Source organism: Suncus etruscus, chromosome 15, assembly GCF_024139225.1.
Source record: "Suncus etruscus isolate mSunEtr1 chromosome 15, mSunEtr1.pri.cur, whole genome shotgun sequence".
Classification (NCBI taxonomy): Eukaryota; Metazoa; Chordata; class Mammalia; order Eulipotyphla; family Soricidae; genus Suncus; species Suncus etruscus.
The window spans coordinates 50,268,984-50,293,141 of NC_064862.1; the positions used below are offsets into that span (position 1 = coordinate 50,268,984).

General features: G+C 49.1%; 2 protein-coding genes across 2 annotated transcripts in view; one reads left to right on the forward strand and one right to left on the reverse strand.

The window, feature by feature from the left end:
- Positions 1-9,096, reverse strand: part of SAMD8 (sterile alpha motif domain containing 8) — a 45,311-nt gene extending 36,215 nt beyond the window's left edge. The window contains exon 1 of the mRNA XM_049789161.1: positions 8,955-9,096. The gene's annotated coding sequence lies outside the window, so the exon portion shown is untranslated. The remainder of the gene's footprint in view (positions 1-8,954) is intronic.
- A 5,744-nt stretch (positions 9,097-14,840) lies between these two features.
- LOC126030958 (dual specificity protein phosphatase 13-like) lies at positions 14,841-17,278 on the forward strand. The gene is made up of 3 exons (XM_049789234.1): positions 14,841-14,989; positions 16,105-16,322; positions 17,079-17,278. The coding sequence occupies exons 1-3, from the start codon at positions 14,841-14,843 to the stop codon at positions 17,276-17,278; spliced, it is 567 nt and encodes a 188-aa protein (XP_049645191.1).
- The last annotated feature ends 6,880 nt before the right edge of the window (positions 17,279-24,158 follow it).

Here is a 24,158-nt window from a genome sequence, read left to right on the forward strand (position 1 = left end):
CAGACGCTGACTAAAATAGGGTATCTAGTCTTTACAAGCACTGGTTCTGGAGTCACACACCTAAATTCAAATTGCATGATTACGGCTTCTGCTCTTATAGCCTTGCAAAAGTGACTGGACCTTCATGAAACTCGCTGTTTTATCTGTAAGATGAGAATATTAGTTTAATTATTGAGTTACCACCTCCATAATAAATTACAAAAAAAAATCTCTCAAATGTAAAACAGAGATGGAAACAGTATGGGAAACAGTATAGAAACATATGGCCCAAGTCATTAAAAATGGAGATTTGGAACCCTAGTGGAGGGAAGCAGGTCCCATTCTGGAATGGTGTACACATGAAAAGTACCACTGATTGTATTAACACTGGTGCCTCCATAAAAGTAGAAAAGAGAAAGGAAAAAAGGGGCCAGAGAGATAGCTTGGAGGTAAGGCATTTGCCTTTCATGCAGAAGGTCAGTGGTTCGAATCTTGGCATCCCATATGGTCCCCCGAGCCTGCCAGGAGCGATTTCTGAGGGTAGAGCCAGGAGTAACCCCTGAACACTGCCAGGTGTGACAAAAAAAAAAAAAAAGAAATGTAGAAAAGAGAAAGGAAAAAAATGGAAACAAGAGAAGCAAAGCAAACAGCAGATCTCTTCCACAGGTTTGAAAAGACTACATGAAAATAATGCAGATAATGTATTTGTAATAGAAAATGCGTTATAAAATATAAATAAATAAATAAATAAATAAATAAATAAATAAATGCATACTGCCATCAACTCCTTTCTGCTAGTAATGACCTCCATTCAAAATTAAATCATTAGGGTAGCAATCTATCAACTAATACTCAATCCCACTCTGAACTCTTGAAATACCTAGTTTAGGGGCCGGATAGATAGCATGGAGGTAAGATGTTTGCCTTTCATGCAGAAGGTCATTGGTTCGAATCCTGGCGTCCCGTGCTTGCCAGGAGCAATTTCTGAGCATGGAGCCAGGAATAACCCCTGAGCACTGCCAGGTGTGACCCAAAAACCACAAAAAAAAAAAAAAAAAAAAGAACAAAAACCAAAAAAACCTAGTTTAATATAAAATAAAGGAAGCAGTGATGAGGAGCAGTAAAGCGTCTGCCTTACCAGCGCTAGCTTAGGACAGACCACAGTTAGATCCCCGGTGTCCTATATAGTCCCTCAAGCCAGGAGCAATTTCTGAGCACATAGCCAGGAATAACTCCTGAGCGTCACCAGAGGTGGCCCTCCCCAAAAAAAGTCACAACCTTATAAAAGTTTTGCTGAAGAATTACCTTTCAATAGCACATTTACAAATAAAATCAATTATTGTTCAATAATGCTTTCCAGCCAACTGATGCAGAATTCCACATATCAATATGAGCCTCTCATAAAGTAATTTATAATCAAATGTAACAAATATTTCAACAGAAGCATACCACTTAGCAACCTTTCTTTAAAACTCATCACTGACTCATATCATAGTTCACTGATATCTAAAAACACATCTATATTTTTTTAACAAGAGAAAGAGAACATTCAAGAGATAGCAGTGATCAAAGCAAAGACAGAACCCATTTCACTGCCTTTTTTTCTTTTCCTTTATTTTGGGGGGGAGCCACACCTGCTGAAGTTCAGGGGTTACTCCTGGCTATGTGCTCAGAAATCGCTCCTGGCTTGGGGGACCATCTGGGACGTCGGGAGATTATATCGGCCCAGGGGATTGAACTGTGGTCCATCCTGGGTCAGCTGCATGCAAGGCAAAAGCCCTACCACTGTGCCATCATCTCACTGATCTTAATTATGCTAATATACATGCTAGAGACCAAAAGGTGCTACTTGAAAATACAGGGAATAACAGAGGATATCAGTCAGGGAGTATCATCACAAGAAAGGCTTCACTGCTTTTCAAATCTCTTTGTAGATTTAGAACACAAAGAACTGGCCCAAGACTTCAAAATCCATTCTTTTGTTTTTGTTTTTTGCCACACCCAGCGTCCCATGTGGTCCCCCCAAGCCAGGAGCAATTTCTGAGCACTTAGCCTGGAGTAACCCTTGAGTGTCAAGCAGGTGTGGCCAAAAGAAACAAAGAATTTTAAACTACAGGTATATTTTGCAGAAAAGTTCTGTTTATGAAAAAGGCTGATATTTTAATTTTACACTTTGGACTTTATGCTTTGAGAAATATTTTTTTTTTTTTTTTTTTTTTTTTTGGTTTTTGGGCCACACCCGGCGGCGCTCAGGGGTTACTCCTGGCTGTCTGCTCAGAAATAGCTCCTGGCAGGCACGGGGGACCATATGGGACACCAGGATTTGAACCAACCACCTTTGGTCCTGGATTGGCTGCTAGCAAGGCAAACACCGCTGTGCTATCTCTCCGGGCCCGCTTTGAGAAATATTAGGTTGAAAATCAGGAAAACAGGGGCCGGGCGGTGGCGCTGGAGGTAAGGTGCCTGCCTTGCCTGCGCTAGCCTAGGACGGACCGAGGTTCGATCCCCCGGCGTGCCATATGGTCCCCCAAGAAGCCAGGAGCAACTTCTGAGCGCATAGCCAGGAGTAACCTCTGAGCGTCACAGGGTGTGGCCCAAAAACCAAAAAAAAAAAAAAAAAAAAAAAAGAAAATCAGGAAAACAAAAGATAACCTTCCCTCTTTTTTTCCCAACACAGAAGGGGGAGATGTTACCCCTCTCCAAGGCAAAATGCTAATCTTACCTGATGGTCAGACCATCCCACTGCTGGGAGGGGTCTGTGGTTGGCCTGGGGAGGGGTGAGAGGATCAGAAAGAAGAGAGAGAGATGAGCAATAGCATGGATGCAGAGGCTGTTTAGCTTAGAAGACACACATGACGGTTAGCTTTAATAAAGCTGAATTTCTCCTGAAACTTCATGACTGCTGTGGGTCATTTCCTCGCTGTTATCCTGATACCCTCAGACCCACTTGCCTAAAGGGGCTGCAGGCACCATCCATCCAACTCCATCATTCACCTACCTCAAGGACTCGATAATTAATATTTAATACAACACCTATCCACTATGCTATCGCTCCAATGCCACCAAAATCCATTCTATCCCAATTCCCCAGTGCTGAAACTTGAACACGGGCCCTCACACATACTACACAAGTGTTCTATTACACTATACCCCAATCATGGTCTGGGCAATCTTCCTCTTTATCTCAATAATGCCTGTGTTAATGTAGTGATTAGAGTAAGGTCTCAATACATTAGATTTTACATGTGTGCATACACGAATAAATTACTCTAAAAACACTGGAGTACAGGTGTGTTTTTTGTTTTGTTTTTGGAGTACAGATGTTTGAAGCAACTGCCTTCTTTTTAAAAAAATCTTTAAAGGAATTTTGGACAATTCATAAAATTGCATGCTGTTTTAGAAGATATTACTGATTTAGAATACAGTAAAGATTTTTAAATCCTCTCCAAGCTTTAAAATTTAATATCGCATGTCCTGAATTCAATCTCTAGAAACTGCCCCATCCATATCACAAGGAAAAAGTGGGAGTTTTTTTTTAATAATTATCCAAAGTTAAAGGCAATATATTCTCTTTAAGACAGGTTTACTTTATAGTTGCATTCATGCTAAAAATAAGCTTTAATCGAAGCATGATACTTATTTAATATGCAAGGAAGAAAAAATAGTAACAGTTTGCAGATCCATAAACAACAAGTAAAAGTGTAATTTGTTTGTTTGTTTGTTTGTGGTTTCTGGGTCACATCTGGCAGTGTTCAGGGGAAACTCCTGGCTCCATGCTCAGAAATTGCTCCTGGCAGGAACGGGGAACCATATGGGACGCCGGATTCGAACTGATGACCTTCTGCATGAAAGGCCTTACCTCCATGCTATCTCTCCGGCCCCAAAAGTGTAATTTTTTTTTTAAAATATAAACTACAGTGAAACAAAGTTTCTCAAGTGTAAGAGAACAAGGTTTGGGGCCGGAGCTGTGGCACAAGTGGTAAGGCGTCTGCCTTGCCCACACAAGCCTAGCAGAGACTGCGATTTGATCCCCTGGCATCCAATATGGGGCCCCAAGTCAGGAGCAATTTCTGAGCACATAGCCAGGAGTAACCCCTGAGTGCCACCGGGTGTGGCCCAAAAACCAAAAAAAAAAAAAAAAAAAGAAAACAAGGTTTACATGGGAACATTTTAGCCCTGCAGTCAGCAGAATTTGGGAGCACACAGTTTCCTATCCCATTAAAACATCTTACTTGGTTTTTAGGAGCCACTCTGGTGATTCTGTACTGAGACTGAACCTGGACCTTCCTTATGCAAAGCCTTTACAGCTATTTCCCTAGCCAATCACTAAATAGTTTTAATTCTAAATTTAAATTTTTCATTAAGCAAAAAAATTTGGGGGGGAGGCAGAGATAGCACAGCGGTAAGGCGTTTGCCTTGCATGCAGAAGGACGGTGGTTCAAATCCCAGCATATCATATGGTTCCCCGAGCCTGCTGGGGCAACTTCTACCCAGCAATGCACAGGGGTTACTCCTGGCTATCTGCTCAGAAATAGCTTCTGGCAGGCACGGGGACCATATGGGACTCTGGGATTCGAACCAACCACCTCAGGTCCTGGGTCGGCTGCTTGCAAGGCAAACACCCTGTGCTAGTCCCTGGGGGAGATTTCTGAGCATAGAGCCAGGAGTAACTCCTGAGCGCTGCAGGGTGTGATCCAAAAACAAAAACAAAAAAATATTTTTTTTCGTTTTTTTTTTGAGAGGGAGTCACACCCGGTGACGCTCAGGGGTTACTCCTGGCTATGCTCTCAGAAATAGCTCCTGGCTTGGAGAACCATATGGGATGGTGGGGATAGCACACAGGTCTGTCCTGGGTCAGCCACGTGCAAGGCAAACACCCTATAGCTCCAACAGCTCTTTTCATATTTTTTATGGGAGCTGGATTAACAGTACAGGGATAAAGTGCTTGCCTTGCCTGTGACAGACAAGTCTGGTTCTATCCATGCCACTAAGCACTGCTAGGGATCATTCGAGCACAGATCCATGTGGGTTCAAACTTTTTTTTTTTTTTTTTGGTTTTTGGGCCACACCCAGTGGCACTCAGGGGTCACTCCTGGCTATGCTCTCAGAAATAGCTCCTGGCTTGAGGAACCATCTGGGATGCCAGGAGATGGAATCACAATCGTCCTAGGCTAGAGCTGGCAAGGCCTTACCCCTTGAGCCATTCTCCACCCCCTTTTGTTTTGTTTTTTTTGTTTTGTTTTGGTTTTTGGTTTTTGGGCCACACCCGGTGATGCTCAGTAATTACTCCTGAAAGAAACTGCTCCTGGCTTGGGGCACCATCTGGGACACTTGGGATCAAACCAACCAAGGTCCATCTTGGGTTAGCCATGTGCAAGGTAAACACCCCAGGTTCAAACTTTTTATACTCCTGTCCAGTATGCATAAAACATAAATCTTTTCCAGCTTCAATTTAGATGCCTATTTGTTGCATTTAATTCTAAACCACATGCAGAACTGTCCCAATTCAATGAACATAAATCCAAGAACATCATCTAGTTTACATTCTTAATTACAGAAAGAGGTTTTAAACAACTGTCAAGATCCAATAGGAAATTAGGTGAGGGGCTCAACCTAGCCATATTGTATAGTGTAGCAGTGAAGAAGGTCATTATATAAAATTCTGGTTCTTCGTCTAATCAATACAATTCTACTTGGACAAACTGAGTTTAACTTATTTTTAGATAGGTTCCATCCCTGAATCAAATCAACGTAACAGAAATGAGAACCTGGCTCCAGACTTCACAGTCCATTAGAATCCTAAGAAAGTGTATCGGATTCAGGCTGAAAATTTAATGAAAGGCTTTGGCAATCTTTTGACTTTCATGCACTATTATATTGATAAATTTTAATATCGATTTCACTTGGTTTCAAGCTTCTAAACTGAAGCCAATTTCCAGGCATTTCCAATAATGTCACATAGTTAAGACCCTGTGTTTTCTCAGTTCATGGTTCTCACCTACTAAATTTCTAGTAAAGTACCTAGCCAAATAGTTCAATGCTAGAGCTGAACTCTGGTCCAGGGTTACAACCCATGGTGCTCAGGGGGCCATCCGAGGCATGTATTGGACTCCTGACTTATACCAAGAATTGTTTGGTTTTGAGTCAGAGCCACACCTGGCTGTACAGGGAACTTACTGCTTGCTCTGAACTCAGGGTTAACTCCTCGAAGGCTTGAGGGGACTATATGAGGTATAGGGGATCAAACCCAGGTCAGCCATGGGCAAGGCAAGCATCTTACCCACTATATTATCTCTCTGCCTATCCCTCTTGCCAACAATTTTATTTTATTTTATTTTGGTGTTTGGGTCACACCCGGTGGCGCTCAGAAGAGCTCCTGGCTCTTCGCTCAGAAGAGCTCCTGGCTTGGGGATCACATGAGATGCCAGAAATCGAACCAAAGTCCATCTGGGGTTGGCAGCGTGCAAGGCAGACTCGCTACCACTGTGTTATCGCACAATTCTTGCCAAGAATTTTAAAGGGAACAGGAAAGGAGTCAAGATAATTAAGACTTAGATTATCACCAGTCTTATTTGCTCTCACAGTTCAGAAAACTATGTCAACATTTTTAAGACGGGGTCGGAATAATACTACAGCAGGTAAGGTGCTTGCCTTTCATGCACTGACCCAGATTCAATACCTGGCACCCCAGATGGTTCTCAGATCAGGTTAGGAGTGAGCCTTGAAGCGCAGAGCCAAGAGGGATAAACCCAGAGAGGGATAGGGTGCCTTCCTCCCTCCAAGAGAAAAATTCTAAGACTGTCACAACTTCCTCAACACTCTTCTAGGGTATATAAACATTATTTTATGGTGAAACTGGTACAATTCGGTTTCCTAAGACTCAAATAAAGGTTTCTCCATTGTTACACTCAGTACTGAAAGAGTCTCCTGTGTGTCGGTAGTGAAGTAACAAGGCACTTCAGTGCCCACAGCTCAGCTATAGGGAAGATCCAGAGACAAAGTTGTGCTTTGTATGCAGGAGGCCTGGGTTCAATCCCCAGCATTGCATGGTACCTCAAGCATCTCCAGGAGCAAGGATGTGCCCAGGAGCATTGTCATCCTTGTTCCCTTCTTTTAAAAGTCCAGTGATTAAAAAAAAAAAAAAAAAAAAAAAAGTCCAGTGATGTTGGAAGAGTGTATATGGGAGGAGGAAGACAGAAAAGCTCACATTCCAGGTCTGTCTATGGCAAATCCAGATCTATACAAAGATCTACACAAAGGCAAATGACAGGGTAGTAATGGAGGCAGCATCAAAACCCTGAGATTGTTCTCTGTGACCCAGGTTTTCCTATTTTTAGGTAACTTCATTTCTCATCGTCAAGAGACCCACAAGACCTAAATAATCACGGTCAAGATCATATCAGGAGTCAAGTGATTCTTTCTGTTCTTGCCCAACTATTATCCATTTGTATATTACATCACACCCTTACAGAAGTTTCCTAAACCACGCGAAAGTCAAAAAATCTTAGAAACTAGTGTTGGAAAACAGTATGCCGAATACTTGACAGTAATAATAATGGACAATAATTCAAAAATTAAAAAAACATAAAAACACAGCATTTTGTAATTCATTATCCTAAATAAATAGAAACACTCGAGAAAATGAGAAATAATGAGGTTACATGCAAATATTGCAAAAAGCAGAACTACTTCAGGCAAAGTCTAGTTGCTGTAATTTAGCTCATTCTGCATTTTTCTACTAACACCACGATCTTTTCCAAAGAGTGTCTTAGGTAATATAGCGCCTATATAAGTATCTTTATCTCTCAAATAGAAGCTGCATTAAGTTTCCTATTTTAAAAAGTAACTTTGGGGGCCGGAGAGGTAGCATGGAGGTAGTAAGGCGCTTGCCTTGCATATAGGACGGTGGTTCGAATCCCGGCATCCCATATGCCCCACCCCCCAGCCTGCCAGGAGCGATTTCTGAGCGTAGAGCCAGGAGTGACCACTGAGAGCCACTGGGTGTGACCCAAAAACCAAAATAATGATGACAATAATAATTAATAAAATGAGCATGCAAAAAGTGACTTTGATTGGGGCCAGAGAGATAGCACACTGGTAGGGCGTTTGCCTTGCACGCAACTGATCCAGGACTAACGGTGGTTCAAATCCCGGCATGGCATCCCATGTGGTCCCCAGTGCCTGCCAGGAGCGATTTCTGAGCACAAAGCCAGGAGTAACAAGCCCTGAGCGCTGCCGGGTGTGCCCCAAAAACAAAAACAAAAAAAGGGACTTTGGTGGCTTACAGGGATAGAGCACAACGGGGAGAGTGCTTGCCTGGCACGACACCAACCCGGGTTCCATCGCAGCCAGCATCTCCTCGGGTCCCCCTGAGCACCACAGGGTGTGATCCTTGAGCGCAGGGCCAGAAGGGGGCCCCTCCAAAATAATCATCATCCATAATAATGAATAGAGAGATAGCACGGAGGTAAGGCATTTGCCTTGCATGCAAAAGGACGGTGGTTCGAATCCCGGCATCCCATAGGGTCCCCCGAAAGAGCCTGCCAGGAGCACAGAGCCAGGAGGAACCCCTAATTTGGGATCCAAAAACCAAAATAATGATGACGATAATGATGAATAAAATGAGCGTGCCTGTAAGGGCGAAATGCAAGCAAGGCGAGTTAAAAATAACAAATAGGAAAAAAAAAGAAAGAGAATCTAAAACGGGGGGTGGGGGGTGTCTTGTGGAACCTCGCTTTCCTTCGGCACCGCCTCCCCGCTCCCCGGCCCTTCGCAGCATCCGCGGGGCCCGCGGGGTGCCGCCAGGCCGCCTGCAAAGCAGCCAGCGAGCCCCCAGCACAGGGTGGGGGGAGATGCCGAGGCGCGTGTGTGCGGGGTGCGCGGCCGGGCCCGGAGCATCCCGAACGGCGCGGCCCCGACTCCCCGCAACGGCCTCCACGCCGCTCCCCGCCCTCGCCCGTCGCCCCCGGCCTCACCTCCGGGGGTCCCCCGGACGGCCGCCCCCGGCCCACCGCCGCCGCCTCCGAGCCGCCGTCCGAGTCCGCGTCCGAGCCCCACGGCGCCTCTCCCGAGCCCAGCGGCCCGAGCGGCGGCGACGGGGGCGGACCCCGCACCGGCGAGGCCGACGGCAGGCGCGGGCGATAGCGAATGCGCGCAGGCATCGCGCCGACCCGCTCGCTCTCGGCCGCGCCGCGGCCCCCGCCACACCGGAAGTGCCCGCCCACCGCGGGGCGCGCAGGGCGCGGGGCGGGGCTTGGCCCGGACCGGAAGAGCCGCGCCGGACCTGGGATGAGAAGCGAACGGGGCCCCGCTCGGGGAGGCGGAGGGCGCATGCGCAAGCCTCTCGCTGAGTCGCGCCCCACCCACACCCACCCCCTGAGGGGAGGAAAGGCGAGGGGAGGGGAAGGAAGGGGGAAGGAAAAAGGAAGGGAAAGAAGAAAGAGGGAGGGGAGGGGAGAGGAAGGGAGGAAAGGAAGAAAAAGGAAGAGAAGGAAGAAAGGGAAGGGAGGGGAGAGGAAGGGAGGAAAGGAAGAAAAAGGAAGGGAAGGAAGAGGGAAGGGAGGGAAGGAAAGGAAGGAAAAGGATGGGAAGAGGGAAGGGAGAGAAAGGAAGGAAAAGGAAGGGAAGGAGAAAAAGGAAGAGAAGGAAGAAAGGGAAGGGAGGGGAGAGGAAGGGAGGAAAGGAAGAAGGAAGGGAGGGGAAGAAAGAAAGAAAAAGGAAGGAAGGGAGAGGAAGGAAGGAAGGAAGGAAAGGAAGAAAGGGAAGGAGAAAAAGGAAGAGAAGGAAAAAAGAGGGAAGGGAGGGAGAGGAAGGGAGGAAAAGAAGAAAAAGGAAGGGAAGGAAGAAGGAAGGGAGGGGAGGAAAGGAAGGAAAAGGATGGGAAGGAAGAAAGGGAAGGGAGGGAAGGAAAAGGAAGGGAAGGAAGAAAGAGGTAAGTGGAGGAAGAGAGAGGAGAGGGAAAGAAGGGGAGGAAAGGAAGGGAAGGAGAAGGAAGGGATGTGGAAAGGAGAGAGGAAAGGGAAGGGAAAAGGCAGGAGAGAGGATGGAAGGGAAGTGAAAAAGGAAGAGAAGGGGACATGAAAGAGGGGAGTTGAGGAGATCAGAATGCAGAAAAAAGGGAAAAGGGAGAGAGAGAGAAGAAAAAGCCCAACTAAGCCAGACTGAATGATATGTCTGGGGTACCGGGTATGTGCAGTGGATGTACCCCATCTTAAGTCCAAAAGTCATTTATGAATGCAATTTTCATGCAGTGATTTCACTATCTGGGGGAAAAAATCATTTAAGGATGAGTGACTTTTCAGTCTTTTCAGAGCCCAGCTTGTTCTAGGAAATTAATGTCATCAGAAATAGCCAATTCCACTTAACCAACAGGCTGACTATGGGAATTAGGTTGAGCCATAGAAAGAAGGGGAGAGGAGGGAAGGGAAAAGGACCTGGAAGTTGGAGGCAAATCTGTGGGGTCCACCGAGGAGGTCATAGCACTGGAAGAACATCTACTTTTTAGCAGGGCCCCCCACAACATTCAATTCAACATCAGCCCCTAGTAATGGTATTGCCACTGGTTGCTTTGTTTTACCCCCTCCCCTTGCACCTATGTCAAATTCGTGTAAATATTGAACTTAATCCTTGTGCTGACTCTACAGGAATTACATCACAGAAAGACCAAAACCCTCGCCCAAGGCCCAGCTATTTATATGTGCCAAATTCGTCACTTAGGATATTCTCACTCTCCTGTTGTGGATCACCCTCGAGAGGGAGTTCCCTAGGAAACCCTCACTTTGGAGTAAACTAGAGGCTTATCCCTGGGTCCAGTCCTTCCTGGGCCTTGCTTTCATTTATTTAGCAAGGTAGATTTCAGTCCTTTTGGTAGGGAGAAAACCAAAGGTTCTGTGATGGACAAGGGCCAAGCTGCTTCTAAGGAATGGCTGGTGTAGTTTTTCCTGTCAAGCAGGAGTCAAAGTCCCTTTGGAAGATTCCATAACTTCAGAGCCTTCCTTTTGGAAAAGCAGGGGGCAGAGAGGGGCACACCTGGTAGTGTTCAAGGATTGCTTCTGTTATGGCTGAAGGACCCTATGGAGTGCCCAGGATTAAACCCGGGTAGTCTGTGTGCAAGTTTAGTGCCTTCATCCTGTCCTATCTCTCCAGTTGGGTCTTCCTGAAATCGCCTAAAAGTATTTCTAGCTCTGGAAGAACACACAGAACCCTTTTTCTATTTTTGTTGTGTTTAGAAACAAAGGTCCTTATTGTTAGAGTCAAGTATCTAAAGCACTACACAAAGCAATGAGCTTTGTATTAAAATATGTTATTATGCACAAGTCACAAGTCTAGCAAGCTTTGAGTTAGTTCTGAAGCTGACTTGGTCAGGGCTGTCCCCTTTAGGAGGACAGTGACCCTGGCCTTGGGTAAGGGACTTCCTTTTATGCTCTAAAACTCCATCTCACAATTTCCTCATTTCTTTTACAGTGATTGGTTAGAACCACCTGGAGGGTATATTGTTCACATACTCTTGGGAACTGTCAGACTACCAGCTCCCTCTTGCCTTTTTGATGGATCTGCACTTTGTTCAAGACATGGTTGGGAGGTTTAGGACATGGTGGGAAGGTAACTGTGAGGTCAGTTCACCCTATCGACTTGCACAAAGTCTCATTCCAGAGAGGGGAGGGTTTCAGGACATGGTTGGGGGGGATGATGGACAGGTCAGCCAGTATGTATAAAATGGCTGATATCTTAAAATGGAGGAACTTATGCTAAGTCTTAATTCCGGATGTCCTTACACTTATAGACAAAGAACTCTCCCTCCAACCCCAGAAAAATTTCTGAGGACAGATCTGTTTGTTCCCCCTGTTCAGATCTCATCCAGTCTCCACTTTTCTGATTTTCCACAGGCCATTTCAGCATAGTCTCTGCAGAAATCAGTCCTTTTCTCTACAGAATCATAGATTTAAATTTTAACCCATTAGATCAGCTCTTCTCAGCCTCCACATTTCTTAAGTTACAACTCAAAAAATTCCCCCGAGGAGCCGGGAAGGTGGCGCTAGAGGTGAGGTGTCTGCCTTGCAAGCGCTAGCGTAGGACAGACAGCGGTTCATTCCCCTGGTGTCCCATATGGTCCCCTCAAGCCAAGGGCGATTTCTGAGCACATAGCCAGGAGTAACCCCTGAGCGTCAAATGGGTGTGGCCCCCCCCAAAAAAAATTCCCCTGAAACCCACAATCCAGAGATGTTCTCTAGGCTCCCCCAGTTTGTGCCTAGCCCCAACCTTCAGAATTGGTTCCCCACAGACCAGTTTTTCATCCTGGGAGCCAATCACCCTGTGTCTCTACTTGAACTCAGTGCTCAGAACCAATTAGCCCTATTAAAGTTCTAAACATAGTCATCAACAACCTTTTTGTAATCAGCTACTATGCATTCCAGGGGTCCTCAAACTAAGGTCTGTGGGCCACATGCAGTCCGCTAAGGACACTTATCTGGTCGCCAGGGTCTTTTTTTTTTTTTTTTTTTTTTTTGGTTTTTGGTTTTTGGGCCACACCTGGCAGTGCTCAGGGGTTACTCCTGGCTGTCTGCTCAGAAATAGCTCCTGGCAGGCACAGGGGACTATATGGGACACCGGGATTCAAACCAACCACCTTAGGTCCTGGATCGGCTGCTTGCTAGGCAAACGCCACTGTGCTATCTCTCCGGGCCCTCGCCAGGGTCTTTTTGCCTCCTTAGTAGGGAACTTGTCCTGGCCCACAGTGCACATGTATGGGTTGTGCGCCGTACTCTCAATTCCTCTCCTTCTGTCTCTCAGCAGAGGGCCTCAAACGCCAAAAGCTGGCCCATAATTCCCATTGAAATACTGGTAAATTTGTTGATTTAACTTTACTTGTTCTTGGGCCGGGTAGGTGGCGCTGGAGGTAAGGTGTCTGCCTTGCAAGCGCTAGCCAAGGAGGGACCGCGGTTCAATCCCCCGGCGTCCCATATGGTCCCCCCATGCCAGGGGCGATTTCTGAGCACATAGCCAGGAGTAACCCCTGAGCGTCAAACGGGTGTGGCCCAAAAACCAAAAAAACCAAAAAAAACAAACAAAAAAAAACTTTACTTGTTCTTGGGGCTGGAGAGAAAGCACGGAGGTAGGTATTTGCCTTTCATGCAAAAGGACATTGATTCGAATCCCGGCATCCCATATGGTTCCCCGAGCCTGCCAGGAGCGATTTCTGAGCGTGGAGCCAGGAGTAACCCCTGAGCACTGCCAGGTGTGACCCAAAAACAAAAAAACAAACAAACAAACAAAAAGATATATATATATAAACTTTACTTGTTCTTCCATTTAAATATTGTATTTGTTCCTTTTTTTTCCACAATAAGATATGAGTACTATATGCATAGGGATTTGTTCATATTTTTTTTTTTGTTTTTTGTTTTTTTTGTTTTTTGGGCCACACTCGTTTGACGCTCAGGGGTTACTCCTGGCTATGAGCTCAGAAATCGCCCCTGGCTTGGGGAGACCATATGGGATGCCGGGGGATCGAACCGAGGTCCGTCCTACGCTAGCGCTTGTAAGGCAGACACCTTACCTCTAGCGCCACCTTCCCGGCCCCTGTTCATATTTTTTTTAACTATATATCTGGTCTGCCAACTGAGGGACAGTGACCTGGTCCCCTGTTTGAAAAGTTTGAGAGCCAGGGCCCGGAGAGATAGCACAGCGGTGTTTGCCTTGCAAGCAGCCAATCCAGGACCAAAGGTGGTTGGTTCGAATCCCAGTGTCCCATATGGTCCCTTGTGCCTGCCAGGAGCTATTTCTGAGCAGACAGCCAGGAGTAACCCCTGAGCACAGCCGGGTGTGACCCAAAAACCAAAAAAAAAAAAAAAAAAAGTTTGAGAGCCACTGCATTAGACACAGAACATCCCTTGTTTTATCTACTTCTCACTAGTCTTGGAGATGTCATTACACTTAGAAGAACCAGCGGGGGGTGGGAGGGGATACCCACAATTGCTGTTTGGAGTTCTTTTTTTGTTTTGCTTTTGGGGCGGATCACACCTGGCAGTGCTCAGGAGTTAACTCCTGGCTCTGCGCTCAGAAGTTGCTCCTGACAGGCCTGGGGGTGGGGTGCACATGGGATGCTGGGATTTGAACCAGGGTCCATCCTATGCTGGCTGCGTGCAAGGCAAATGCCTTACCGCTGTGCTATCACTTCGGTCCCTGTTTGGAGTTCTTGCCATGTATGCTAAAGAGCTGGCTTGATCCCCAGCACTGTACTGCAAAGACAAATAAATCCCTGCCTACTCTGCTCCCCATCTCGCAAAGATTTCAGACTGTTGAAAAACAGCTGGACACAGGCTAGAATGCATGCTTTGCACACAGAAGAAAATGTATTTGATTCCCTGCACAGTTTGACCTCTCTATGAATACTACCAAGATTACTTACCTGTGTGCCCAAACCAAACCAAACCAAACCAAAAAAGGAGTCTGGGCAAAGTAAAGTGACTTGCAAAGAAAGGCAGGCCTGGGCCAGAGCCTTAGCACAGTAGGAAGGGTGTTTGCCTTGCATGCAGCAGACCCAAGTTCTATCTCCAGATTCCCATATGGTCCCCTGAGCACCACCAGGAGTGGTTTCTGAGCACAGAGTCAGGAACAACCTGAGTGCCACTGGGTGTGGCCTCATCCGCCTCAAAAAAGCATGTCTGACTTGTCGAGTTATCATATCTTGATGGCCAAGAGAGGAAACCTTCCTGACTTCCCTGGAGGCCACTGTCTGTGACTTGCTGAGTCACTGGCTCCCACCTGCTCCTGCCAATCTCCGAGAAGGAGAATGACCCTGAAGAAGCAGAACCTGGTGACCTCAGGGACAGAGGGGTGGCTGAGCTAGTCCAGACTTGCCCATGACTGATGCCTCACTGCCCACGCTGAGGGGCACAACAGAGGACACCCCTGGCCCCAGTGTCCTGGAGCTGGAGGAGCTCCTGAGGGCAGGGAAGGTTTCTTGCAGCCGAGTGGATGAAGTTTGGCCCAATCTTTACATTGGAGATGCGTGAGTGATGGTGGCAGGGGGCAAGGGAAATGGTTCTTGGGCTCTTTACCAGAAATGAAGGTAATGTGAGATCAAGAAATAGTTTAGGGGCTGGAGAGATAGCATGGAGGTAGGGCATTTGCCTTTCATAAAGAAGGACGGGGTTTGAATCCCAGCATCCCATATGGTCCCCTGTGCCTGCCAGGGGTGATTTCTGAGCATAGAGCCAGGACTAACCCCTGAGCGCTGCTGGGTGGGGACCCTCCCCCCCAAAAAAGAGAAAAAGAAAAAGAAAAATGTTTAATCTAGGACTTGTCTGGTTAACCCCCATCCCACCCATTGCTGCTAGGCCTTAGGGCCTTGCAGTGCTGGGTAGGTCCCCAGGGGCCCTAGAAAATTTGCCTGGCTGGAAGAAAAACCCTGCTAGACTGTGGAGCCTCAGGTTGGCTAGTCCAGCTCCTCTATGCATGCTGGCTCCCTTCCTAGGGATGAAGAGAAGGAATGAGGAAGGCTGAGCCCAGGTGTATCAGGGAATGAAGGCATCATCTGAAACTCCAGACAGATTAGAGCAGGTGTGAAGTGGGAGACAGGAGAGGCTGGTTGTTCAGATGTGCATGCTGGCCCTGGGCTGAAGCAATACCTCCCTCCCTTCTTCCTCCCATCCTCCTTCTGTCCTCCTTCCTTTCTTCTTCCATTCTTCCTTTCTTCCCTCCCTCCTTCCCACCTTCATTCCTTCTTCCCTTTTTTATCTTCATTCCTCCCTCCTGCCCTACCTCCCCTTCCTTCCTTCCTTCCTTCCTTCCTTCCTTCCTTCCTTCCTTCCTTCCTTCCTTCCTTCCTTCCTTCCTTCCTTCCTTCCTTCCTCCTTCCTTCCTTCCTTCCTCCCTCCCTCCCTCCCTCTCTCCTTCCCTCCCTCCCTCCTTCCCTCCCTCCCTCTCTCCCTCCCTCCCTCTCAGGGCTGAAGGATGCGACTAGGGTCTAAAGATAGTTCCATCTGCCCTCACCTCTCCCACGTGAAAGCTCAGGGGATGGGCTGTGAACTCAGGACCCTTCTGAAGCCGGGGTCCAAGGAAATCCTCCTCCTCCTCCTTTTCCTCCCTACAATGCAGCCACTATTGGTTTCCTTACCCCTTCAGGGTGACGGCCAATAATCGCTTCGAGCTGTGGAAATTGGGCATCACCCACGTGTTAAACGCTGCCCATGGGGGTCTCTACTGCCAGGGAAGCCCCGACTTCTACGGCACCAGTGTGACCTACCTGGGGGTGCCAGCCCACGACCTCCCAGACTTCGACATCAGCACCTACTTCTCCTCAGCAGCTGACTTCATCCACCAAGCGCTCTGCACCCCTGGGGGTAGGGACATGACCTCTGGTCCCAGATCCCTGTCATCCTGGATCTGGAGCCCATTTCCCTCCAAAAATCAGTGCTCATGTGTGTGTGTGTGTGTGTGTGTGTGTGTGTGTGTGTACCTGACCTGGCAGTGCTCAGAGGCTACTCCTGCCTCTGTGCACAGGGTCACTCCCAGGCATGCTTAGGCGATCACACCAGACTGGGAATCCAGGACAGTGTGCATATTTGAACCAGCTTTCTGGTCCCCATCTCTGGTTTTCCCAAGTTCATCAGGTCATTCAAATTTCTCATCTTAGTGCTCCAGCAATTTCTACAACTGCATGACTTCCCAGAGGGGAAAACCTGGACTCTAAAGTCCGCTTTGGGCTAGAAGTCACCAGATCAGGACCAGCAGAAGCACTCTTTAAGCTTTAGACAGAGGCCAGAGTGCAAGCTAGATATTCCCCCAGGTGTCAAATATGGACACTGAGGCCTGTCAAGGTTAGGCTGGAGAGTTTCCAAGATAGAGTGTCCAAAAGGAACGTGGGTTTCTCGGTAGGCCTTGGATGGCACTGTTATTTATTCCTTTATTTTGGCTTGGGGCCACACCCAATGATGCTCAGAATTTACTCCTGGCTCAGCGCTCAGGGATCAATCCTGGCAGGGCTTGTAGGACCATATGAGGTGTCAGGGATGGAACCTGGGTCGGCTGTGTGTAAGACAAGCATCCTGCTCTCTGGTCACACCAGAAAGGATCTTTTTAACACATATCTTCCCCAGCCAAGGTTCTGGTGCACTGCGTGGTGGGCGTGAGCCGATCAGCCACTCTGGTCCTGGCCTTCCTCATGTTGCGCCAGCAGCTGACCCTGCGCCAGGCTGTGATTGCCGTTCGGCAGCACCGTTGGATTTTTCCCAACCGAGGCTTCCTCCGGCAGCTCTGCAGACTGGACAGAGAGCTGCGAGATGCCAGCCAGAGCTGAGGGCACAGGTGAGAGCTAGGGCCATTGTATGATGGGACAGGGAAAGGCCCTGCTCAGGGGTTGCTCAGAAGTAGGAATGGAAGCAGACTTGCCAAGGCCTTCCCTATCTCTCACTCAGACCCCTGAGCTCCCAGAAAGAAAGGGGTGCAGAGCCCAGGACAAGCAACGAGGCCTCTAGCTTGGACTTGATACTGACCTGATCTATCTCTTTGGCTGAAAGCTTTGGGCCCCCCTAGACCCCAGCAGAGCCGGTACCTGAGGGTTTTCCAACTCTCTGTGTATGTCTCTTTAGAGCAGGCCCCTATAGGGTCCCCATCATGGTAAACTGGACCCAGGCTTAGCCAATGCTCAGGTCAGCCCTGCCCTGGGCTGCTCCATGCCTAGAGGGGTTGATAGGAGCCACCAGCCAAGGATCCTTCCCAGTTCCACAAGCAGGAAGTTAGTCTTGTCATCCCCAGCGACCCTTGGCCCTGCTATCTGTTCCCCCTCCTGACTCAGACTACAGAAGCACTTCCTATGCTCCATTTCTCTCAGCTCTGAGAAACTCAGGGTTCCAAGGGCTGTCCTGAGCCTCTCCAGACCCTGCCTATCTGCTCACCCATTGCCCTTGTTCTGTGGCCATTTGCCCCCTGCCCTCCTGTTCCGGGGCCTGTCATGTGGAGCAATAACAGACAGTATTGAAGTACCAGGACCCATGGGATTGGGGACCCCAGTTCCTTGTCCTATGGGACACTGTGTCCCGAGCTGCCCCAGAGAAAATGCTGATTCACAGCAGTGACAGTTTGTTCAGTTCTTGGGTTCCTGGCCCTTCAGTTCCTTGAGCCACACCTCAGATTTTGGTCCAGAGCCACTGGAGGAGGCAGGGGAGTATTTATTTGAGGCCCAGATTAGGGTCAATCTGTGGGGAGCTAGAGAGCCCCCATCCCGACATACCATCTTCTCCCAGGCTCCCCATACCAGTGGGTCTTCAGAGGCCATTAGTTTAGGGGCGGGGTCTATGAAGTAGCAGCTCCCACCTCACACTTCACACCCCTCACCTCACACCTCATACCCCACACCTCACATCTCATTCCTCACCTCCTGAATGCAGCTTTCTCCCTTCAACCCTGATTTTTGAAATACCCCATCACCCAAAAGCTCTGTGTCAGTGAGAGTGGCAGCTTCTTTTCCCACCATCCCTCCAACATTTCTCTAACCCTTCCCTGTGTAGAACAGGGCTCAGGCAGGTGTGGGCCTCAATGTGAACATTAGGTTAGAAGCAGGGAGGGTGGAGGTTAGGCCTGGGGCCAAGCTAGGTGGGAAACTGTTGTGGGGTTCTGTGCTGGCATTGGGGGGTTGAAGTTAACAATGGGAACAAGGTGCCCGCATGCTGCTCTGTCTCCCCAAAATATGCTCCAGGATTCCTGTGGGCAGCACCAACTCTGGGTCAGGCCAGTCACCCCCTTCTCAACCTCATACCATAGACAGTGTGATCTTTGCTGGGAGTGGTGGGTGTCTGTCAGGCTACAGCATTGCCCAACCCCTGGAGCATCATCTGGCAAATACTCTGTGCAAGTGGGAGTTGGAGGAGCATTCTGTGCACACAGCTTGCTGACGATTTCTGGCAGCCCTAGGTCTGGAACTCTGAGAAGCGAGGAAGACATGAAGAGAGGCTTCATTCTCTCTCCCAGCACCAAGACAAACACAAAGGCCTAAACGCAGAAGCAGGCTCAGGAGGCAGCTTTGCCCCCTTCTCCATCGTGTTTCCATTTGTCTGAACTTAGATTCCTTTCTTGTAAACCAGAATCCATCTCTCCTTCTCCCCCAGAACTGCTCCATGCCATCCACCTCAGGACTCCGTGCTCTGGCCCCCTGGTGGCCCTGCTGGTGCTTCTGCAGGCTCTAAGCCAGGCAGGTGCCCAGGAGAGGCCCAGAGCCCAAGGGGCTGGCATCTGCCTGCGTACCAGTGTCTCTAGCTGCTCATACTCACTACCCAAGCACTGTCTGAGGCCTCTGCAGGTAGGAGAGGGCTGCTGGCCCAGTCCAGTTTCTGAGGTTGGTGGGGTGGCTAGGATACCTGTGAGCTAGGGGAGGGGGAACACAGGGGGGATTCTGGGGTTCTAGGGTAGCTCCTGGTCTCACCTGCCTCACTGACTCCTCTCAAAATTCAGGAGACACCAGTGGTGTCTGAGCTGAACTCTGTTAGTGTGGCTGTAGTTTGGCAAAGGACCCCACAGATAAGCCCCAGGGGCCTCTCTGGGAGTCACTCCATTCAATGAAAATCAGAGAAGTCACACAAAGGTGACTCCTCACAGTCACTGCCTCAAGTAGCCTATCTGGTGGGTATGCCTGTGGCAGACATCAAGGTTTCCGGAAATCCAGGGGCATATGGGGCAGACTTCAGAGCTGTGTGTGTCTGTGCTGTCAGGCTCCTCAGTGAGGTTCCAAGTATTCCAATGGCCATTGGTGGAAAAGTGGTCCCACTACCCCTGATCTCAGCAAAAATATTTGCTCTTGCAGTTTCTTTTGCTTTTGCTTGTTTTGGAGACACAGCTGGAGGTGCTCAGGGCTTATTCCTGACTTGGCACTCAGAAATCATTCCTGGTTGGTTCAGGGAACCCTATGGGATGCCAGGGTTGGAACCCAAACTTGTGCAAGGCAACTGCCCTCCCCACTGTGCTATCGCTCCAGCCCTATATTTTGATTCTTGAGCCAATCACAGTGGTGCTCTGGGTTACTCAAGTCAGTGCTCAGGGAACTGAATGGGCTGCCTGCATGTAAAGCATTGTCTATCCCTTTGAGTTGTCTCCCTAGCCATAAGGATAGAGATAGCATAGTGGTAGGGTGTTTGCCTTGCAAGCAGCCAACTCAGCACCAATGGTGGTTCAAATATCAGCATCCCATATGGTCCCCCGTGCCTCTCAGAAGTGATTTCTGAGCAGAGAGCCAGGAGTAACCCCTGAGTGTCACCAGGTATGGCCCAAAAACCAAAAACCAAAAAAAAAAAAAAAAAAAATACAGGGCTAGAGTGGTGGCGCTAAAGGTAAGGCCTTGCAAGTGCTAGCCTAGGACAAACCATGATTCCATCCCTTGGCATCCCATATGGTTCCCCCAAGCCAGAAATGATTTCTGAGTGCTTAGCCAGAAGTAACCCCTGAGCGTCAACAGGTGTGGCCTCCCCGCCAAAAAAAAAAAAGAATATATAAGACAGGAACCAAAGAGAGAACAGCAGTAGGGCATTTGCCTTGCACGCCGCCACCACAGGACAGGTGGTGGTTCGAATCCTGGCATCCCATATGGTCCCCCATACCTGCCAGGAGTAATTTTGGGAGGGGGTTTGGATCACACCCGGCAGCGCTCAGGGGTTACTCCTGGCTCTATGCTCAGAAATTGCTCCTGGCAGGCTCGAGGGACCATATGGGATGCCGGAATTTGAACCATTGAACCATTGACCTTCTGCATGCAAGGCAAACTCCCTACCTCCATGCTATCTCTCTGGCCCCCAGGAGTGATTTCTGAGCACAGAGCAAGGAGTAACCCCTGAGCACCGGTGGGTGTGACCCCCCCCAAAAAAAGAATAAATATAAAATTATAGTCATTTTAAAAATAATATATCAAATACTATTATCAATAATGTCCTTTATACTTGCCTAAGCAGTCCAGAACTATTTATCCTATTTTACAGTTGAAAACCACTGGTCTAAATATCTACTCCAACCCCCACTTACACCTGCCACCTGCCCTGTTTAGATCCTAATTGTAACTCTGGGCTCCCAGCAAAGGGCCCTTGTCAGGTCCTGATTTGGCAAAGCCGCTGGGTCCTGTGAGATTTGGGCTTGTTCCTTCCTTCTCCTTCACCATGAAGAGGCTCAGGCTGCTCCACCTCTCCACCATCCTTCTCAGTCCTGTTTGCCTCTTCACCGTCCTTCCCCCACTGACCTGCACACACACCCTGCCAGGCGCCTCTCCTCCTGTGGGACATCAGTTGGCAAACAGCTGGGAGGGCCCAGAGGCCCCACATCATGCTTATAATTAAACCCTAATCAAAAAATAGAAACCACCACAAGTGCCCAGAGACAGACAGCCAGGAGCCAACAGCATCCAGTGCCCATCAGTGACTGCCACAGCCTGGACCAGACACCCCAACAGGTGGGTGAACTGTTTCAGGGGCCCTACAGAGCTTGCTCAAGGCCCCTGTGTGTCTATGTGAAAGTCTGTGTGTATGTATGTGTGTCTATATATGTGTGTGTCTGTGTGTGAATATATGTGTATATATGTGTTTGTGGGGGTTGGGGTCAGATTAGACCCCCTGGGGAGGAGATGGAGTACAGATAAAGCCTAGAGATATTTAAGCTTATCTCCCAACTCCTGCTCAAGGCCGAGTGACCTGGAGCCCAGCGTGTAATTTCTCAGGGCCTCATTTTCTCTATCTGTACAGGGGTGTCTGTCTGTCTGTGTCTGTGTGTCTGTGTCTGTCTGCATATGTGATTATCTTACCTGCCTCCAAAGGATATTGTGAAGTGTGGGGGAGAAACACTTGCTATGTCTGGTGCATCTTTAGTGGAGGGGTGACTATAAGGATATTAATCATTATTAGTATCATTGCTGGGCTGAGAAAGCAATGTCAGGAAACAAAGTTGAGAAGTCGGGGTGGGGCTTCCTCTTCACTCACTGCTGGGAAGGGTGAGAGGAACTAATCAAGGTGGTTTCAGTGAGAGGCAGATTCTGGGGCGTCTGCCATGAGGCAGAGTATGAGGGAGTCTTTCTTATTTTGGAATCCTCCAAGGACCCTCAAACCCTCTTGGAGGGAAGGATCAGCCCAAGATTACTCCTCTAACCAAATAGAGGACACCCCCACCCCCCTCACATCACCCCTGAGGCACCTTACTTGCTGGACTCAGGGACTTACAGCCTGTAGGTCCTGCCTAGTCTCCCAGGGTGAAGAGGAGAAGGAAAAGCCAGGAAGACCCAAAGGGACTGCTTGTGGGGTAAATGTTGGGGAGACATAGGCAGGTGGGAAAGTCCACCAAAAAGAGGAGCCACATGAGGCTGAACACAAGGCTCAGCACTTGTTCAGAGCAGCAGCCTGAGATCCAAGACCTGGACTAGCTGGGTTGAGAGTTTGGAAGGCAGCAGAGTGAGGGCTGGGGTGACCTGGAGCAGGCCAGGCTGGCCTTTGCATCTCCCCCTATGCTCGGGACAGGCCTGGGAATGCAGAAATCCAAGAATGCCAGAGAAAGCACAGGCTGGACTCGACTCTGGACACCCCATAGACAAGACACCAAGAACACCAGATGAGGGTCTTGGCAAAGGACCCTCTGTCCAGAGGAAAGGCCTCTTCACCAGGTGGGGCCTGGGTTGGCCACAGGGTCCCTAGGTGGGTTTCCAGGAGGCACTGGGCTGCATGATGCCTGCTGGCCACCGGGTGGCAGCCTTACCCCACATCAAACTCAGAGGCCGCACTGATGACCACAGGTCTCCCATCCATGCAGTCTAGAGTGGAGTGGGGAACCTCTATCAACACACTCTCGCTATCTGCCCTAGAGGGGCAATCATTTCATTCCTCTCACATCAGGTCTGACCCTGAGAGCTCAGCCAGCCCAGGTTCTTGACTCCCCCACAAAAGACAAGCATCACCTGCTTGTGGTCCTAAGGGATAGGCCTTCCTCCATCCCTCCCCATTGTTTTTCCCCATCAGTGGTGAATTTTCTACCCCCCCCTCTGGAAAATCTGTCTGCATCCATCTCTGTCCATTGTGAGCCCCTTAGAGTTCCAGGCCCAAAGATGTAGGAATGTAAAGAGATGCAGAGACCCCCTCCAGAGGAATCCCAAGAGATTTTACAGGGGGCTGAAGCGATAGTACAGCGGGTTGACATTTGCATTGCACATGTCTTGGCTGACCTGGGTTTGATCTCTCACGTCCCATATTGTTCCCCAAGCTTGCCTGGAATGATTTCTAAGTGCAGAAGTAGAAGTAAGTAATGCCTGAGCACCACTGGGTGTAGCCTCCAAACCAAAACCAAATCAAACAAAACAGAGAGATACTTAAGCAGAGACCCCTCTGGAGGGGTTGCCAGGATTGGGGTCCTTCCATGGAGGCCTGGTGAGTGCTCACAGGCCCCACCTTTGTGGGCTCTGAGGGCCCCTCGGAACTCTGGGCGCCTCACAGCATGGGGTTCTGAGCAGAAGCTCTCCCAACCCTGTTCCACTGGCACTTTGAGTCCAGTCCCTGCACCCTCTCCCCTCCTCCCTGGTCCCAGGTCATGCCCTAGGTAGGTGGCAGGCCACTCAGCCTGCCCTGAGAGGCTGCCTCAGGGGATGAAGGGCAGAGCTGGCTCTTGGCTTCCTCCCTGCACCTCAGCTCCGGGCTGGGTGAGCGTGGCCAAGCCCGTGGTCTCCTTTGTGGCCGTATCTCTCCCTGGTCCTAGTGCTGCCTGCCAAAGAGACAAGGCCTTCTTGCCCATTTATCCCATTCCCACCTACTGGTTGAGGGGGTCAGGGGCATTGAGTCCAGAGAGGTACCCCATGCCAGCACAATCCCAGATTCTAGTGCCCCTGCTACCCAAGTTCTTCAGGGCCACCGAACCCCACGGCCAGCTGACTCCTCACAGTGCCCAGCCCACCTGGGGGTGGCCCAGTCTGCAGCCCTGGTCTGAGCCATGGGGGTAAGGAGGAAAGCCCAGAGCCTGCAGGCAGACATGTTCCCATAACACCAGGCTCCCCTATGGACAGGACAGCGGCCCCAGACTTTCCAGGAAGATTTGGGGGTGGAAGATGAGGGACACAGATTTGACTGAGACCCCAGACTTGGACTCGGTTGCCAGAAAGCTTTGGATACCACATAAAAACCAAACAAAATAAACCCCGAGAGTCATTGTCCGGTGCAAAAGATGTTGCTGCT

Excerpts from the sequence above, each read along its gene's own strand:
- LOC126030958 (XM_049789234.1), top strand. The coding sequence starts at position 14,841 with ATGACTGATGCCTCACTGCCCACGCTGAGGGGCACAACAGAGGACACC. Across the intron at positions 14,990-16,104 it reads AATCTTTACATTGGAGATGC|GGTGACGGCCAATAATCGCT; the intron begins GTGAGTGATGGT and ends TTACCCCTTCAG. Across the intron at positions 16,323-17,078 it reads AGCGCTCTGCACCCCTGGGG|CCAAGGTTCTGGTGCACTGC; the intron begins GTAGGGACATGA and ends TATCTTCCCCAG.